Below are 18,242 nucleotides of genomic sequence, written 5' to 3' on the forward strand. Positions count from 1 at the left end.
TGTATTATAGTCTATGAGATATACAACTCTATTATTATACTACGTATTTTTTTTTGATAAGACCGTTCGACACCATCAGATATAAAGAGATAACGTATCGTTTAGTGTTTTTTTTTTTTTTTATCCTATCTCGAAACACTGTCCGAGGTGACGGCTTACAACGCCTTGGCGAAGTGGGCATGGACTCCAACCTGACACTCTACTTCGTTTCCCTGAACAACGACTCCGAGCCCAAACGGGTGCTCGGCGCCGCTTCGCCCGGCACTGGCGCGCCATCGCTCTCTACGCGCCGCCGCCGCACCTGCCGCCGCCCGGCCGCCCCACCTGGGTCAAGGCCAGTACGGACCAGGGCGACGTCAGCTACGCCGTGCCCAGCATGAATGTCAGCTTTGCCATTCCGCCGGGCGTCGAGGCCGGCCCCCCGCACAGTCGCGACTTTGAGAAGGCGTCCGGCGCGCGCGGCGCCTTCGAGCGGGCCATGCGCGTCGCGAGGGCCATGGCCGGCACGGCGGTCGATGTGTTTGCGACGCCGGGGCTCGTGCGGGAGGTCAGGGAGCAGTGGAGGCGCGACATGAGGGAGGCGGCTGATCTTGTCTGAATCGGGGCGAGGGGTGGTGTGACGGAGCGTTGCAATGGCCGCGTGCGTCGTTGCGTTGCCTCGACGGAGGGGGTCCTGGGTGGGCAAGGTGGGAGGGAGGGCAAGGTGGGAGAGCAGCGTTCCGGCGTAATCTGGATAAAGAGAGGGGTGTTTAGGCTGCTGCGTCCACAAGTTACGTCGGTGTCACCGTGCCAGCTGCGCTGCCGACGAGGTCTACATGGGAGGCCGTGATGAGCCTCGATGATTGTGACCTGTCGTACGTGGTTGGTGATCGACGTTTTGCAGCTTCCGGCAGGCTCTGGCCAGATGTGGTCCAGAGCCTTGTCTGAGTCCGTCTATTCCGGTCCCGATGCCAAGGGATGTATCTTACAAGGCTTTCGCTCAGAGTGCAGTCGTTTCATACTTTGCTGCTCGCCCTCAAGCACTGACCTGCCGTCAAAGCTGTTCCCCATCTCCCAGGAGTCAGGACATGGTAGGAAAGGCTGCGGGCAAAGGTCTTGGTTCCGGGCCCGCTCTCCAAACAATGCCGAAGCTTCTGCGCGGGCTCATGACGGCTGGTCAATTCAGCCAGAGTCCCCGAGGCTGTGGTTGGATACCCGACCGATGGTGTTGAACAGGCCGTGACAGCTGGAATCTGCCTGGCAATCCGCCTGTTGAGTACCCAGGCTCCTCAGTGCATAAGAAACACCATGTTGAACACAGCTCATTCATCGAGAGCCTTGGTCATATTGCATTACGAGCACTGTCTGCCATAAGCAGAGCGAAGGCTGCCACGAAGCCCTCGGCATTGAACCATTACTCTCATCCTCCTCATGAGGCCAAACACAACGGGCCATCGTCTGAACCAAGATCCAATCACACACCTCTCGGACACCGAGTACCGTCCGGCTGCGTATCAGATGGATCCAGGGACCATCACACCCTCAGAGTGAAGGTGGCGGGTTGGACCCAATCAAGCGGGAGACCTGTCAGCCTCGGAATGCCCATTGGACCGACATGAAGCCCAGGACATCGTCTCGGTCGCCTGAAAAGAACTAGTCGCGACCAACACCGTCCTCGGTCTGCACAGAAGATGGGCGAGACAAGACAAGGCTGAATCTGCCCTTGTGGATGGGAGCATTTAGGCCGAGGCATCCGCCAGCTGAAGCATACCCTGCGCATCTCATCTCTAGCAAACAGACCGTCAGATTAAACTAGGAAAGCGTCACGATAATGGCCGAGGCGTTCGCCATTCTCGGCGTCGTAGGTGTCGGCCTGCAGATTGCCAAAGAATTCATCAAGCTCAGCGACTCCTTCAGTGCCCTCAGCCACGCCTCGGAGGATTGTCAGTATTTCGCCACGAGCTCCAAGAACATGAGTGCCGTCATCACCTCCCTGTTCACGGCCGCTCGTATGTCCCTCCAAGTGATCGAAACGGATCAGCGCCCCGAGCGGGAGGCGACTCTGGACGGACTGATCAAAGAGTTCGAACAGGTTCAGCTGCGCCTGCGCGACCTTGCGATAGACACCGGGATAGACGAGAAACACGTCGGCAGCACTGACGGCTACTTTGTCCGGTTGACGTTCAGCTGGCGCTGGTATCGTAAAAAGGCTGCAGTGGCCATGTCCCGCATGATGCAGGAGGCGACGAAATCCACGGCCAACCTCTTCATCAGCACAATGCTGTGTGAGGATCTCATGAGGCAGATCCGAGTTCTTCAGGAGAATAGAACAGACTCGGAAGATTTGCGATCCTTGAAAGAGCAGGTGTAAGTGAGCATTGTGGAGCGCAGGTTGCTTAGATCGACTGCTGATAGTCGTCATCAGAAAGTGTCTGTCGGAGCAGATTGTCGACCAGAGACGCGAAGTGCGTTTCGCGACAAGACAGATTGAGAGTTTTCGAAAAGCCCACCCAGAGGTCATACAGCCCGACGAGATTGCTTCGCTTCGGGACGTGGAAAAGGCCGTAGTGGCCAGCACCCTGAAGATTGTCCCTTCAACAAAGCGAAGAGGCCAAGCCCCGAGACAGCCGCGAAACGAGCACGGCGCTGCCCCCCGAAAGTTGTATTCGTACAACGACCATCTGAATAATCGGCAAAACCTGGTTCCTCCCTCCCCTGGGAGACGTCGTGCCGATTCGGGTCCGCAACCCCCACCTCCTCGAACGGCGCCCCGGCACGCCAGGTCTTCAGACACTCGTCGTCGGCCACCAAGCCCGCGGCCAAGTAAGACTGCTCGAACTCCCATTATCACGACTACAGACTTTTCAACCCATGCCGTACGGTATGTTGATATATCTGAATCACTAGTCTCGGACCGATTTACCGGTGCCCGCGTCCGAGATGATGGACGAAACCTTCGTGAGGAGACTGGAAAATGGCCTCCGGAGGTATTCTCCAATCCAGACGTCGGAACAGGAGCGGACTCAAGGCGAGCCAGCTCAATACGAGAGGAAGAAGGAGCGCCGAGAGCGGAAGGCAGTGTTAAGAAGAAGAAGAAGACGAAGGAAAGTCTTGAATCGCAATCGTCTTCAAGGATTGGGTCACCACCAGCTCGAAGTGTGGTCGAGGAAGAGGGGCCCAAGCTGGCCGACGACGATCCACGACCTTCTCCCTTGGGCAGAATGCAGCCGATGCCCCCGTTTGATGAAGATGATCTGCGAGGGCTCAGAAGACGAATGACCGAACGAAAGCCTGGAGAAGGGGGAGGGAAATCGCCAAAGTCCTAAGGAGTCGATGCAGATGCTGATCGTGTGTGGACAGCATCGTGCTATGAAAGTACACATCGTGATTGGTCTTTAGTAACGAAGCCAGAAACGGTAGTTTCAGGCGAAGACACGCTTCGCAGAATTCTTCTATGGTACTTCCTTAGTTGTGTGGCAGGTGTGGCATGGCTTGCAAAACCGTGTTGAAAGGCACTCCCGGATTCAATTGGGGCATGTTTCGCGAAATAGAACCGTTCGTACGGCGAAAATGGAATCTATTCATCCCCTCCAAGTATGGAACAGAGCCCACCCAACCTATCTATTCACATTCGCAACACAACTCTTACTGAGTGGCGTTCTTGTTCACCGAAGGCTCATCTGGTGCCTGGGTCATGGCGGATGGCCGCCGCGACTGCAGCATGGAACCCCTGCGCTGCTCAATATCCGCGGCGCTGAAATACTTGGCCAACTCGTTGTCGAGCTCAGTTGCGGTGTACCGGGGCATCGTCTTGGCCATCTTGACGGGAGAGACGCCCTCTGACCAGGCACGGGCGAAGTAGAGGTCAATCTCCTCAAGAGAGCGCTTAGACGTCTGTGTCGTGTTAGCAATACATCCATGCTGTGCTGCCTCCCGGAAACACAAAAAGAAGCTTACCTCGGGGAAGTACAGATAGACGCAAGGAATGAGAGCCGCGTTGAACACGGCGAACATGACGTAGGTCTTCCATTGGAGGTTGGCGAACGCCGGCGGGGTGATCATGACAATGAGGAAGTTGGAGATCCAGTTGCTGCACGTCGACAGGGCGTTGGCCTGGATACGAATGTTGAGTCCCGTCACCTCGGCTGGGTACAGCCACGTCATGCCAAGCCAGCCAACGGCGAAAAACGAGTTGAATGCAAAGAGGAAGACAACGGCCGTGACGCCGTATGCGGTCGAAAGCTGGGGCGCGCCGTCCTCGTTGGTCGTGCCCGTCGAGGTCGTGCCGGCAAGAATGGCCATGGATCCCATCATGCCGAAGGCTCCAAAAAGCATGAGCTTGCGGCGTCCAACGCGCTCGATGAGGGGCAGGGCGACGAGGGAGGCGAGGAAGTACTCGGTACCGTTGAGAGCGGCCAAGAGACGGGAGAGCTGGGGTCCGAACCCGAGCGAGTTCTCGAACACGAAAGTAGCGTAGTAGGTAATCAGGTTGATGCCGCAAATCTGCTGGAAGAATTGGGCGGCGATGCCGAGGAGAGTACGGCGCAGGTTTTGGGAGGGTCCGTTGGTCAGGAGGCGCTTGAAGCGACCACCATTTTGTTCGACGTTGAGAGCAGCAGCGATTTGGTTGACCTCTTCGTCAACCTCGGCAGAGTCCTCGGGGCGATCGAGGAGACGACCGATGACCTCGCGGGCTTCAGCGGTACGACCCTTCATCAAGAGCCAACGAGGCGAGTCGGGCAGATATAGTAGTCCAATCATGACGAGAATGGTAAAGAAAGACTGGAACATGACGGGGAAGCGCCAGCGGACCTGGCCCTCGAGGAAATAGAACCCATAGACAACCCAGTAGGAGATCATGATACCACCCGAGATGAGGGCGCCAGAGATGAGAATCAGGAAGCCGCGCTTCTCAGGGCGTGCGCACTCGGACTGCCAGGTCGGAATGGTTGAGGTCACCATGCCGTTCCCGATGCCACCAACAACGCGGCCACTGACGAAGAGCCCATATTCGAAGGATGCAGCCTGCATGATTCCACCAATAATCATGATGAGGGAGCCCCAGAAGGTCGACGACCGGCGACCCCAGCTCTCGCCGTAGAAGAGAATGAGAACAGCGCCTAAAAAGCAACCAATCTGATACAGGGCAACGCCGGCTGCTTGGGTGTTGGCGTCACCGTGGCAGTAGCGTTCGTCGCGTGAGCCATCATCGTTCCAGCAAAGAGGGTTCGAGGCGTCGAGGGGCGTCATCAAGGCCTGGTTCTTCTGAAAGTCATCGAGGGTGAGGAGCCCGGACAGAACGCCTTGGTCATAGCCGAACATGAGCTTTCACCACGTTAGCTGATCTTCATCTCCGGAGCAACGTAGGTAAACTCACAAAGCCACAGGAGGCGATGACACCGATGCCCCAGTTCAAGGCGGCACCGCGCAGAAGCTTTCCGTTGACCTTCCATTGTGGCAGATCGCCCATCTTACTGCAGAAGCGACTGAATCCACTCTTCGGGGCGCTATCCACCGTCCCCTGGTGGTTGTTGATAGTATCCGCTCTGTCCGACTTTTCAGACATCGTGAATGTCGTAGCAATGACGGTTTCTGGGTGGTCTGGGGGTGGAAACTCGGGGTAAGCATGCCACCTCCAAGGCGGCACAACAGTCGTATATATACCACGAGTGTTGATCTCGCGGTTCCCAAGACTGCTTGGTCCCCTCTCTTCCCTTCTATTCGTGCATCGCGCATGAGGTGCGCAGGTCCGCTGTTCTGTTGACCAGGATGCGACGCTGACCCTCATTCTCGCCGGTCGCGAGAACCAGAGTGACGTGTGCCAATGCCATGCTCCTTACGCTAGTTGGCCATCACGATTCGACGAAACCAAGATGCGAGGCAAGCGAGGCTGACCTAAACGCGCCTCGAGTAATAAGAATTCAGAGTCGTTCGGGATGCTGACGGGTCGGCCATTCGAAAAGTCGTCTTCGGCCTTGCCGCATATGGAAACCCGAGCCATCCCACCACCATCAGCGTCCTCTTGGCCCGCTGGAAAAACCTTTCAGGGGTGCGGGTGGTGGGCCGTTTCGGCAGCCGACTGCTTGGCTGGCCACACCGCATCAGGATCTTATTAGACGGCACTTGGGCGACGGGCTTGGCCGCCAAGGTTTAAGGTTACTTGCCTCCCTGGCGCCTTTCGGTGGAATGAACCACTCTTTCGGGGCACGCTGCCTGAACCCAACCTGTGGACACGCCAGTTGGCGTTCTGATGGTCCCCATGATCCAGGATCTTGATGCTGACGGCCCACTGTGAGACCGATGGATGTGGGAACTTTACATGTAAACTGGACCGCTACTGGAACGGCGAGCCAACAGGCCAACAAGGCGGCCGAATCTGTCTCGGGAGCCAGTGTTGCAGGGCTGGCTTGGGGGCCTCATGACTCGAGGTTGGACATAGGACCTTGGTCTGCGGTGGAGTTTCGGCGCATGTCGTGGTTTGGCAACACTCATAAAAAGCCCGCCATTTGGCTTTGGTGTCTTGGCTGGCCAAGGTGCCAGCTTGTTCTGCCCACCTTGACGCCTTGGAAGTCGGTTCAAGGGATCTTGAGGACAGCGGCGATGGCACAGGTTACACGTGACGGAGGGGAGTTTGGCGCAGCCTTGACAGTCTGTTGGATGAGGCAGATGACTTACACTCTTGAAGACGTTATCCCGGTAGTGGAGATGAAGACGAGGGATGGCAATTGAGCTGTGGCACAATACCTCGGGACTCGCTCTGAAAAGGTGCGATGTCCCGGCGGCAGGATGCAACAATTAGATGTGGGGATTCGTTGTCTTGAAGAGATCGGAAGGTTTGCCTACTACTTGGTGAACTTGAGATATCCCTTTTGCATGCTCTTTGGATCCTATCGGGATGTTGAACTGTGTTGGTATGGACGATGGCTGATAATCCATTGTTGGACGAGAATATAAGACTTACTGAGAAAATATGAATCTGAACCACAGTACATGCGATATGGAGCCATTGGACGGTAAAAGTGCTCAACTGGCACGGGCTCAACGTTTGTCGGATCTCGCGGTGCAAAGATTTATGCATTTATAAATCCAATAGACGTGCCTCAGAGCGGCACCATCGAACTACACCCCAGCACTTACAGATTCCCGATTCAACAGCAGCCTGTGATTCACCTTGATACCGATCACGCCGAAACAAGCATTTAGTTCTGGTAAAAATAAAATCTTCGCGTCTCGCGTCAAAATCCACCAGAACCACGCGACCGATCCGACCATCCAGATCACCCCGACAAAGTAAAGAGTTTCAGGTACGATGACGCTGCTTGACACCGTAGTCGAAGTGACAAGGAGCTCAGAGGAATGCTGTGGCGACATAAAGTTGCCAAGATGAGCCGCTCGCACGTGGAAACATGCAGGAGTCATGGCAGGGCAGAAATGTCAACTTTCTGCCTCCGCCTTATTCACAGGTGGGCCGAGGCCACTGAAAGGGCTTCTCCATGACATCACTAGAGCTACTCAGTTTTCTGCTCCACACCGGGTGAACTGCATCCTTCGCGCGAGCAGAAGTTGAAGGCTTTGACGCAGGTTTCGAGTCCGACTGGCGTACATCGACATGACAGTTTCGTCGAGCTGAAATTGCCGACGAGATGTTGAAAGATGGCTCTGTGATCCCTCTAAAAGCGCAGCCATCGCTTACATTTAGCTCATTTGATATATCGGAAGTCCGTGATGGGTTGAGATTCTGATGAATCGTAGATGGATATCCGTTCACCGTCTGTGAAGGTTTAGAAAAACTCTCAACACCGGAATTGCTCTGATTCCTCCAGGTGAACTGGTGCTTCTCCTTTCAGTCATGAGGCTGATCAACTTATTGCGCGAAATATGAGGCCATCGTTTCCACTTCGGTGCCACCCCGTCAAGCATCTGAAGGCGGTCAAAGCAGGACTAGGTTCGCTAATCAATGAAGCATTGCCATCGAGAATAAAATCTGCAACAGAGGTAAGACTCGCGTTGGACATTCGGGCTTTGTGACGATCACGGCACAGCCATTGATTGAGCGCATCCCGGCTTACGTAGGCCTTCCCTGGAGAAAGCCTTGGAGCGGGGTTCTTTGACGAGAGTGTTCTTGGACACCATATGACCATTTATCCTCGTCGTCTGCCAGCAACATGAGTTTCAGGCACCGTAGCACGACAACCTAAGACATCACGACATTGTTAGGTCTCGGCCCAGCGCATGACTCGCAGCGCAACACCACATTCTCATCATCAACATGGCTGACGCTGGGCCAAACCCCGCGCGGGAAGCTGCTGACACCTCTGAGAAGACCTTCCGAGCCTACACCGCCGAGCAGGGCGCCGCCTACGCCCGGAACCGCCGCGGCTACCATCCGGCCCTCTACAAGCTCATCCTGCAGCACCACCTCAACTCCAACGGCCTCCTGCACTCCCTCGTCGACCTAGGCTGCGGCCCCGGCACCGCGACCCGCGAGCTTTCACCCTACTTCGAGAACGCTCTCGGCCTCGACCCTTCCGCCGGCATGATCGCCACGGCACGCGACATTGGGGGCATCACCTCCATCGACACACCCGTGCGCTTCGAGGTCGGATCCGCCGAAGATCTCGGCTCCCACCTCACTCCGCCCGTGGCCGACGGCAGCGTCGACCTAATCGCCGCCGCGACGGCCGCGCACTGGTTCGACATGGACCGATTCTGGGCGCGCGCCGTCCGCGCGCTGCGGCCCGGCGGCACGGTCGCCTTTTGGACGGGCAGCTCCATCGTTATCCATCGCGACATGCCCAACGCGTTCGCCATTCAAAAGGCCATCGCTGATCTCAAGGAGGAGCATCTGCGGCCGTACATGGAGAAGGGAAACCTCGTGGGCCAGGGCCTGTACGTCGACTTGCCGCTGCCTTGGACGGTCGCTGAGCCGGTTGATGGGTTCGACCGCGAGTCGTTTTACCGGCAGCAGTGGAACCTGTCTGATGCGACGGATGCGGCGGGTGGGTTCTTCCAGGGCAAGGACGCCATGACGCTCGATATGTTGGAGATGGCGGCTGGCACCATGAGCCCTGTGACGCGGTGGCGGGAGGCACATCCCGAGGCTGTGGGCGGAAAGGATGTAGTGAGAATCATGAGGAGGACGATTGAGAGATTGCTGCACGAAGCCGGTGTGGATCCTGGTAAAGAATTCATCATGGGAGGCATTTCGGGCGTTCTGCTCATGGTCAAGAAGAAGATGGAAACACGAGCAGCTGGGTCGATTTGAGCTAAAACAGTGGTCACGAGTCACGAGATGCAGCGCTCAAGACGAGGCATAGGAGTTTGATGGTGGAATGGGTATTTCATTTTTGTTCATTTGTTCTTATTTTGGCAATTCGCTCATAGAACATGAAAATAGCAGGGGAGGCAAATAATACCAGACTCTTCTGAACACAGGTATCATGAACCCGCACCCTCGCGGTCATGGGCCGCTTAGATGGTGTTCAGGACGTACCTGATACCAGCCCACTGCTCGGCACCGCTGGCGGCGATCTGGCTGGCGGGCAGAACGAAGCCGTTGGAGGAGTTGGGGCCGGGGCGGAGCTCGACGGTCCAGGAGAACTCGGCGTTGATGGCACCGCTGTGGTAGTCGGGGGAGCTTCCGGTGGTGGCGTAGAGGGTGGAGCAGCTGGGACCGTAGGTGAAGCTGGTGCCGGAGACGGCGCGGATGGCGCTGGAGAAGCCGCCGGCCACGGACATCTGGGTGGCGTGGTTGGGGGCGCGGGCACTGCAGCTGTAGCCGTAAGGGAGGAGGATGTACTGGCCGTAGCTGTGCCAGTCGATGAAGAGCTTCACGCCGCGAGTGCGGAGGCCCTGGGTGAAGGTCTGGAGGGCGCGGATCTCGGGAGTGTCGCCGGCAGCAAGGCCCTTGTAGGTCTCGTCGCAGGGGTTGGTGGACGCACCGCCGGTGAGGCCCCAGTTGAAGTTCCAGTTGCGGTTGCCATCGGTGCCGACGCAGGTGGTGCCAGAGCGAGTCTGACGGTTCTTGCGCCAGAGACGGTTGGTGGACTGGGTGTAGACGAAGCCTGCGATTTCATCAGTCTGTAGTCCGGGATATGACGAGTTTCAAGGGGCGAAGTAAATGTATACATACCGTCGGGGTTCACGAAGGGGATGAAGTAGAAGTCGTACTTGCCGAACCAAGCACGGACGGAAGCATCGTTGTTAAGGTAGCCAGCAGCAAGCTCACGAGTGATGTACTCGACGACCTGGCCATCGTATCAGCAGCTGAGTCTGGCATTTTCGGGCAAATGGAACTTACAGGGGCAGAAATCCACTCGCGAGCGTGGACAGTGCCGTGGAAGACAATGGCAGGGCGCGATCCCTTGCCGTTGGGGCCCCAGAGGTGGATGCCGTAGATGGTGCGGCCCTGGAAGGACTGGCCAACATTGAAGATCTCCGAGTTGGAGGGCAGAGCAGCCTGGATCTGGTTGAAGAAGGTGGCGTGCTCAGCCCAGGGGCGGTAGGCCGTGAACCACGACGCGGCGGGAAGACCGGCCTGGCGGGCCTCGATGGTGTTCTCCTCTGGAGATGCGTCAGCGGAAATTCTTTCGACATCAGCATCGAGTGACTTACCGCCGTAGAACTCGGAAACGGGACCCTCCTCAGCGAGTGCCTCACCGAGATCCTCGTTGATGACCTTGGCGTCGAGGCCCAGGGCAGCGAAGGCCTCGAGATCCTCAGGGGCGATGGCAATCTCGACGTGGTCGGTCTCGCCACCGCAGCCAACAGAGGTGGTGGTGAGGCCCTCAAGCTGCTTGTGGATGTCGGCAACATCATCGTGAGCCTCAATGCGGAAGACCTTGTACCCATCGTAGTGAACCTTCTCCTCAGCAATGACGGACGTCGCGAGAGCGGCCAAGAGGCCGAGGGTGGTCTGGAACTTCATGTTTGCGTCGTACAACTCGAACTGGAAGGATCCGTGAAGAGTGAAGTGTGGACTGACTGTCTAGGCTTCACCTCCTCGATGGCGACGAACCCGACTTCTCTTATGTAGCTTGCCGACTGGAGTGTCAATCTTGTGATCGCCAGTGACTTGTTCGTGCTCCCCAATCACCGAACCCCTCATGGGCACAACAAAAGCGCTCACCCTACCCTCGCGTTGATGATCAGGTCGCTCACCCTGTCAGAAACGGCAGGTCGCATCACTTGCCCCTCTCCCCGAGTCGAGCAGCTTGATAACGCGCGACAATCGCCCCCTCTCTCCCCAGCTTCCTGGAGAGGCCATCTGCGCCATGGCAGCCATGTCGTGATTTTAGGCTAGCAAGCACGTCGATCGGAGGGACCGCCGGCGCTTACACACAGCGAGTAGTCAGGCCGCGACTGGAGTGATGGAAGGTCGCTGGATCGCTGGGAAGACTGGCCCGGTCGTTTCACGGGGTAGCGTGGACTGGTTCAAGCGCCGGGGGATGGGACCCTGATTCGGCATCTGCTTTGCCCCAGGCCATGCAAGATTGGCTCAACGTAGATCACTCCCCTCCAGTAGCTCCGGCAGCTGAGAGCACTCACCTTCCCAATCCAGCGATCGCCCCCGCGCCTCTTTTCTTGCGTGGTGCGAATCTTCGGCAGCTGCGATTCGGAGTTCGGCGGTGACAAAGCTGGGCTCGCTGCAGATTGAGTACGGTGCTCTGGCTGAAGGTGGTGGTCTTTGCTCGTTCGTTGGCTTGTGACTCGAGATGGCCACCTGCGTGACATGTATTGAAGTTTCCAGGAACTTCCTTTTCGACTGTTCATGTGCTTACCCCACGTTCAATCGGAGCGGCCCGAGGAAGGAAGCTGGAACCTTGTCTGTGATCCTCAACGCAACTCCGCAATCGGTACGCAACTTCGCGTCATCTTGGGTGGTCCCACAGGACGTGTCTCTCGTAGCTCATCTGGAACTGACAGATAGAGGCCACTAGGACGTTCTTCAACAATAGAGTTCACATTACTATGTTGATGTGGCAGTCATCCATTGAAGGTGCTTCACTTGCTGTGACAAATGTTGCCAAGCGGCGCCAGTGTTAGATAGCACAGCATGTTCTGAGCCTCCTACCCAGAATATTGTGCATTTTGAGGCTTGAGTCTAGCCCGGCAAAGCCAAGGTGTGTTTCCAGAAGGAGAAACCGCGTCGCAAAGACACCCAAGTCGTCATATTTCCACTAGATCTCGTGAGGTCAGGGTATGGGCCAGAGCTCCCTAAGCTTCCAAGCTCTGAAGCTCATCCAGGCTGTGGATCTAGTCACCTTCCTGAAGCGGCCGAGCGGGTCATCAGTGGCCGGCAATCATCCCAGTTCTAGACCAGTCCTCCCCCGCAGAACTCGCCCACTGCGCCAAGACGGTTGCTGAAGAATCTTGCCTACTCTCCCGGGCGTCTGGCGGGCATACAACATGGAGACAGCACCAGGTGACGGGGACTTAATTCGGATATCGCTCCAAAGCATCTGTCGTGGCTCTTGAGTCTTCTTTCAGCGGTTTCGGCTTCGCAGAAGCATTTTCTACTTGGTTCGACATACTCCATGCAGGTATAGCATTCTTCAATGCTCTTTGTCTGTCAGCGATGTGAATGCGAGCCAAAGCAGTCGGAAGCCACAACCAGTGAAATGGTTGCAGATATGCCTTACCTTCCCCATCGAGAAGCTCATTCGATTCTGCAGTATTTGAGAAACGATAGCTCTTCGTTGAGGCGCTTTTCTTAGCCTTGGCGGCAAGTGATAAGGGGTAACTATGATGGTGCCAATCATGGTTAGACATCGTTCACGAGCCTTCAGCAATGAGAGCCCAAGGTTTTTGTAAGGCAGAGGGGATATCTGTTCCTTAGTAGGAGGCATTACGGCCAAGCAACTTCCCCTGACCATGTAAAACGACAAGATCTTCTATCTTTCTACATCAGTGTCAGAGCATCGTTTGGGCGAGGTGATGAGGTCTTCCACAAGTGATTCGCAGGCAAAAGATAGTGGATATGGGGTTGTAATACACCTGAGTTCTGGCCCTCTGCTGCCGGGAGGCCCTCTTCAGTCCTTCTATACATGTCTTCGTGATTTTTAGCCCCTGATCAGACTCCTAGTCCGTGGCTCCGCAAGGGGCGCCTGACATTAACTTTCAAAGCCTAGGGTGAAGGTAGTATACTATCAATGAGACACAATCATAGAGGCAAAGGGTAGGTTGAAGGTTCCGAGGCAAGCAGAGGAAGAAGGTATCGATACCCAGCGAGACCGGAAGATAGTGCTAACAATACAGTTATATATTGCTAATCTTGTCGATACTACTACTGATGTTGGAACCCTGCGCGTGGAGACTGTTCTGGGTTAGACCCGTTGACGTCGTGTGCACCTGTGGCCAGTACCTCCATAAATGCATTCCAGTTGAATCAACGACGTTGTTTCAATACGTGTGCTTTTAGCTGAAATTCGGCAGCCAGTGTTGGCTGTACAACTAGCTTCGTTCTTCGGGAGCCATTCTCATTCAATCTGGATTGCAACTTTGCCAAAGTGCTTTCTGATCCCATTAATACTTGCAGGCCCTGACATGTGTTAGAATGCGGTATATGTCGCTGACGTTAGAATTTTCTTACTCTTTCAGCTCCTCAAGCTTCAAGACCTTCTGATCGATAACGGGCTTGATGTCACAAGCCTCAATTGTCCGAATCTGTGCATGTTAGTAAGGCTGTTGTGCCAGATGTTATGCAGACGTACCATTGCGTCGAATTCCTCTCTGCTTCCAACGACGATACTCCTCAAGAAAGCCATGCGGCTTTGAACAAAATTGAAGTCCAGTCCGCCATCTGCCTGTCCGCCAACCCAGCCGATGATAGTGACGACGCCATCAAGGCCGACGGCGTTGAGGCTCTCCTTCATAGTGCTCATGCCTCCGACTTCGATGACATGCTTGACGCCTCCGCTGATAGCCTTAGCCTCGCTGCCCCAGTTCGGGTTCTCCTTGTAATTGATGACATGGTCTGCTCCAAGCTTTTTCAACATCTCACCCTTGGCGGGAGAAGAGGTTGTCGCGATGGCCCTAACACCTGCTGCTTTGGCGAACTGTAAGCCAGCAATGCTCACACCTCCTATCCTTGAGTCAGAAGCCAGTCCCCGGCACCGACCGGCCTGACTCCATAAGGGGCATTCCACGCCGTGAGAGCGGCGCAAGAAAGTGTTCCGGCTTCCAGGTAACTAAGGTTCTTGAGCATATAAGACAAGCCCTCCTCATTGAAAACCCCATATTGTCGTAGAGTCCCATCTACGGCCCCGCCTAGGCCTGAACTCAAGATTTCGGGGGTTAGTTCTCCAGATTGATGCGCCTGACTGAACAGTGTGACAACCTTGGCACCCTTCTCGAAACGAGTACCCTTGGAACCGACTGCCACGACCTCCCCAGCTCCGTCAGAGCCAGGAACGACACTCGGCTTAACTGGGAAAGGGTAGTGTCCCTTCTAGCATTAGTATGCGACGAAGAATGATGGGGAGCCAAGAACCCACAAGAGGAATAATCACGTCACGATAGTTCAGTGATGCGGCATGGAATTTGACCAAAACCTCGTTGCCTTTGAGCTCAGGCAGGACGAGATTCTCGCTAAACTTAAGACACGCTACCGGCGCCCTCCACCGTCCAGCCCTTGGTGGTTTGTGGTGCAGACATGATGATGGTGGAAATACCTTATCTCGGTGTTGGTGTTGTTTAGTGGAATCTCTTTCTATTTAGAAAGCTCTCAATGGAAGAAACTAAGCTGAGTTGATTCCAGGCGGAATAGCAGGTCTATGGTAGAGAAACAAGACTTTATATAGAAGACGGTCGTCCTTTTGTGACACTCATCCTGATATGCATGTTTTGGACTCGATGTTAGACCTGATTCATGGCACCTTGGGAGGTACCTGAAGAAGACACTGTAGGTGCTAGGTTCTATGTACCAGATGGATTTGTTAGAACCTGGATGCTCTTGGCATGCTGATCCTCAGAGCGAACTCGCCAAGCTCGCCTGAGCTGTGCATTACCGTATCTAAGCGGCTGTGCACCTTGCTCCATACCCATTCTTTTCCACATCCACGAATCAATCATCTCACCATACCATTCAATTTCACAGCTTATTGACATGGCTTTCGGGACCAGAAGCCGCAAAGCACAGTCCAAACCCATTGGTTGATGCCTTAAGTGTAAGAAGCGGCACGCCAAGTTGCCGGGCTTCCCTTCTCGCACCCAAACCCTCATCTTGATGCTTGAAGGGTTCTTCAGCTTAACCTATCTCTATCTTTCCAGCCGGCCGGGTCGCTGGAACGAGGTCCACCCCCGATGCGGCCAGTGCCCTCGAGCAAAACTCCCATGCAACTTTAACGTCCAGCCTGTCAGCCAGTCACACCTCTCAGTGAGAGTAGCCTGGTCCATCTGGGACTTATGGATTATCGACATTGCTATGCCGTCCCAGGCGATGAATCAGGTTCTAGGCTGGATTAGAGTTCAATCTCTTTTGCTCAAACTTCTTTTATCATTACCAGCTGAACAGTATACTCATCCTCATAACTCTGTAACTGTTCAGCGGTTATCAGTCTCGAAACAGGCATGCTTAGGGCCGTTGTCCACCAACAGGCCGCAATTGGCTGGGTCAAGACACATTCAAAGAGCCTCGCAAAAACGCCTCATCAAGATCCGCTGGGCTTTCCCGCCTTCACGTCCATGCAGTAGCGGGCATTTTGTGCCACCCACTCGAGTCCAAGCCCGGAACATAGGTCATCAGTTCGACCCAATTGAGGAACTTCTACGGGTTCTCCGGATCAGCCGGTGTTCATGCCACACGAGGTCATTTCAATCATGATTGGGATGCATTGCTTAACAGCATCGGATATCCATAGGCGTGTCCCATGGCTATAAGCCTGGAGGTTGTCTGAAGGACCGGGCCTGAGCACGCGGCCGTGGCGGAGAGGTGGTTAGTTGCCTGCTTTATGCCCCTGTGCAACCTCATTGCCAGACGCAGCGTATTCTTAAGGCTGCGCTGCTTACCCGCCACCGCCTCTTCATTCCTCGAACCTCTTTCTCTGAGGAGGATGTCAACCGGGACATGCTCGTCCTCGCTTTCGTCTTGTGCAGTAGAAGCAGCCCGTTGGGCTACCTGCTTTTCAATAACTGATTGTGGCCTTTGGGAATCTGAAAGCTAGGTTTCGACTCGAGGCTCGTCGGCTTGTGAAACAACTGACAGTTTGATCTCTGGCCTCCCCACGCTTCCTCCCCTGAGATCTTCCACCTGTTGTGGCTATATTCTATCTCGGATGCACGCCTCGATGAACGCCATGGCTTGGTCCTGTTCTATGTGACGCAATGCGACAAGGTAATTGATGCCGTGTCAGAGCTATCGCGGCTGAGCTAAACCAAGTTCAGGCCCTTATAGCACAGTGGTAGTGCGTTGCACTTGTAGGTTGAGGGTCAAGCACCCGAGCCGAGAGATGCAAAGGTCACTGGTTCAATCCCAGTTGGGGGCACACCCTCAATGCCGACATTTTGTTTTTGTGCTGATGTTCAATGACACTCTCTGCCACCGGTATCACATTTCTTAACAATGCTACTGGGAAGCCTTTGTGGGTGCAGCAGTCTATGTGGAGGGTTGGTTTCGACTTGACCAACAGCTCCAGCCTCAGTCACTCCACAAGCGTTCGGCCCAAGCCTCGTGGATACGGATTTTACTTAGCGGCAGATTTTGGCGCATATTTACTCAGCTCGACCATGATATTAATACGACGAAATGCCCTGTGTATGATTTCAGTTTCTCTCGCCATGTCTCAATGAAGCCCCATCATTTCACCATTGGAGGTAGATCTGTTTGTGGAATAGGCGTTGGTCTATACCCCTCGCGGATGCAGCTTATTGAATCCCATCGTTCATGAAATGTATACTCGTCTCCATTGGCAGACGCGCTTAAGTGCACTTGCGTCCCTGTGAGAGCTGCCAACAAGCCCTTTTATAGTCAGACCCCAGCATTCACCCGTGTACATGGTCCTCGCGAACACACATTGGTATTATATAAGACATGACAAGCAGCAAGCCGGCCCTCGGCACAAGGGATCATTGGGCATATAGCAAGGCTATGAATTTTCCTTGAAGTGTGGCAGTTGCATCTTACATAGAGGTGCTACGATATGAAACCGGGCTTCGTCTATAGGCAACTGTGTCTCGGAAGGTTTAATTCCAAATTCGCTTCTCAGCAAAAAAATCAGTGCGGTCGACGCGGGCCAAGCCCAATACAGTGGACAACGACGAAGGACGGATATCAAATAGGTGTTGCGCTCTTCTACAACTGCGAGTAAAATCACGGTTGTGAATTAGGATCACACTATAGGTAATAGGAACATCTAAAACAAAAGTATTAATCTTGCGCAGAGAAATTATTGTGGCTAAAGAGGGGATGAAAAAACTGTGTAAAACATGACAGGCATGTGTGGATAGGACCAACTGAGTATGAATTAAAATCACCAGGCTTTCGTATCAGCGACTCATTAATGAGGCTTCGGTCATCAGAGCATTGATCAGAGTCACGATGAAAGGACAATATTGTTGAAGGAATGACATTAATGTATTACATTGTTGTGCATATGTTGTGCTTGCTGATGTGACGTCTCGCGTAAAACCCAAAACTAGCTCCTGTTCGTATGTTCGTCCTCCTCTATGCATGCGGTCTCCTATATCACTGAATCCTCGACGGTAGCAGGAGGCTGCTGTGTCGGAAAGCTGTGTCCCAAAAGGCTAAGAGCTTAAGGGAGGGCCTGGACGGGGTAGCTCTGGTTGGGCTTGACAACGACAGCCTTGGCGAGCTGCTTGTCGGTGTAGGCGGGCCAGACAATCTGCTTGCTGGAGCGGTTGACGACGGCCAGGGTGGTGAAGCCGTTGCCCTCGCCGAACTGGCCGGACCAGCTGCTGGTGACGGTGTAAGGGCCGCAGGTCTGGGCCTCGCCGTTGGCGCGGCTGGGCAGGGCCGAGCCGGTCGACTTGGTGTGGAAGGTGCAGGGAGTGTTGGAGGAGCCGGTATTGACCGAGAAGGTCCAGGTGCAGTCGTTGGCCTTGCAGGCGCGGCGGGTGTTCTCAATGGTCCAGGGTGGTGGAGGCGACGGCCATGGACTTGACGTTCGCGGCGGGAGCGGCGAGGGCAGAGCTCGAGAGGAGGGCGGCGAAGACGGCGACGGTGGGGAAGTGCATTTTTGCCGGTTGGGTTGGTTTGGGAGTAAAAAAGGATGAGTGAAGTTGTTGGTGAGAGTGGTGGTTTTGAG

The 18,242-nt window shown here is 54.9% G+C and overlaps 7 protein-coding genes and 1 non-coding gene across 8 annotated transcripts in view; 4 read left to right on the top strand and 4 right to left on the bottom strand.

Annotated features, from left to right (window-relative positions):
• Positions 1–598, top strand: part of VDAG_05111 (uncharacterized protein) — a gene marked incomplete at both ends in the record, with an annotated part of 1,717 nt that extends 1,119 nt beyond the window's left edge. The window contains one exon of the mRNA XM_009654847.1: positions 231–598. Coding sequence (XP_009653142.1) covers positions 231–598 — 368 coding nt within the window. The remainder of the gene's footprint in view (positions 1–230) is intronic.
• Positions 599–1,810: 1,212 nt separating this feature from the next.
• On the top strand, positions 1,811–3,567 carry VDAG_05112 (uncharacterized protein; the record flags this gene model as incomplete). The annotated part of the gene is made up of 2 exons (XM_009654848.1): positions 1,811–2,346; positions 2,405–3,567. 2 exons carry the CDS (start codon positions 1,811–1,813, stop codon positions 3,303–3,305), a joined length of 1,437 nt encoding a protein of 478 aa, XP_009653143.1. The 3' UTR covers positions 3,306–3,567.
• A 57-nt stretch (positions 3,568–3,624) lies between these two features.
• Positions 3,625–5,545, bottom strand: VDAG_05113 (sugar transporter STL1; the record flags this gene model as incomplete). Its single annotated transcript, XM_009654849.1, has 3 exons — positions 3,625–3,873; positions 3,937–5,304; positions 5,357–5,545. The coding sequence occupies 3 exons, from the start codon at positions 5,543–5,545 to the stop codon at positions 3,625–3,627; spliced, it is 1,806 nt and encodes a 601-aa protein (XP_009653144.1).
• A 2,703-nt stretch (positions 5,546–8,248) lies between these two features.
• On the top strand, positions 8,249–9,244 carry VDAG_05114 (methyltransferase; the record flags this gene model as incomplete). The annotated part of the gene is made up of 1 exon (XM_009654850.1): positions 8,249–9,244. The coding sequence occupies one exon, from the start codon at positions 8,249–8,251 to the stop codon at positions 9,242–9,244; it is 996 nt and encodes a 331-aa protein (XP_009653145.1).
• Positions 9,245–9,450: 206 nt separating this feature from the next.
• VDAG_05115 (zinc carboxypeptidase A) lies at positions 9,451–10,906 on the bottom strand (the record flags this gene model as incomplete). The annotated part of the gene is made up of 4 exons (XM_009654851.1): positions 9,451–10,043; positions 10,112–10,226; positions 10,280–10,542; positions 10,594–10,906. The coding sequence occupies 4 exons, from the start codon at positions 10,904–10,906 to the stop codon at positions 9,451–9,453; spliced, it is 1,284 nt and encodes a 427-aa protein (XP_009653146.1).
• A 2,330-nt stretch (positions 10,907–13,236) lies between these two features.
• On the bottom strand, positions 13,237–14,634 carry VDAG_05116 (alcohol dehydrogenase; the record flags this gene model as incomplete). The annotated part of the gene is made up of 5 exons (XM_009654852.1): positions 13,237–13,342; positions 13,571–13,644; positions 13,797–14,036; positions 14,099–14,406; positions 14,589–14,634. The coding sequence occupies 5 exons, from the start codon at positions 14,632–14,634 to the stop codon at positions 13,237–13,239; spliced, it is 774 nt and encodes a 257-aa protein (XP_009653147.1).
• A 1,728-nt stretch (positions 14,635–16,362) lies between these two features.
• VDAG_20156 lies at positions 16,363–16,463 on the top strand. Its single transcript has one exon. It is a non-coding gene; the product is annotated as a tRNA-Thr (tRNA).
• A 1,066-nt stretch (positions 16,464–17,529) lies between these two features.
• Positions 17,530–18,242, bottom strand: VDAG_05117 (surface protein). The gene is made up of 2 exons (XM_009654853.1): positions 18,100–18,242; positions 17,530–18,035 (listed from the first exon to the last, which is right to left on the bottom strand). The coding sequence occupies exons 1-2, from the start codon at positions 18,169–18,171 to the stop codon at positions 17,730–17,732; spliced, it is 378 nt and encodes a 125-aa protein (XP_009653148.1). The 5' UTR covers positions 18,172–18,242; the 3' UTR covers positions 17,530–17,729.

Source organism: Verticillium dahliae, genomic scaffold (genome assembly GCF_000150675.1).
Source record: "Verticillium dahliae VdLs.17 supercont1.9 genomic scaffold, whole genome shotgun sequence".
Taxonomy (NCBI): Eukaryota; Fungi; Ascomycota; class Sordariomycetes; order Glomerellales; family Plectosphaerellaceae; genus Verticillium; species Verticillium dahliae.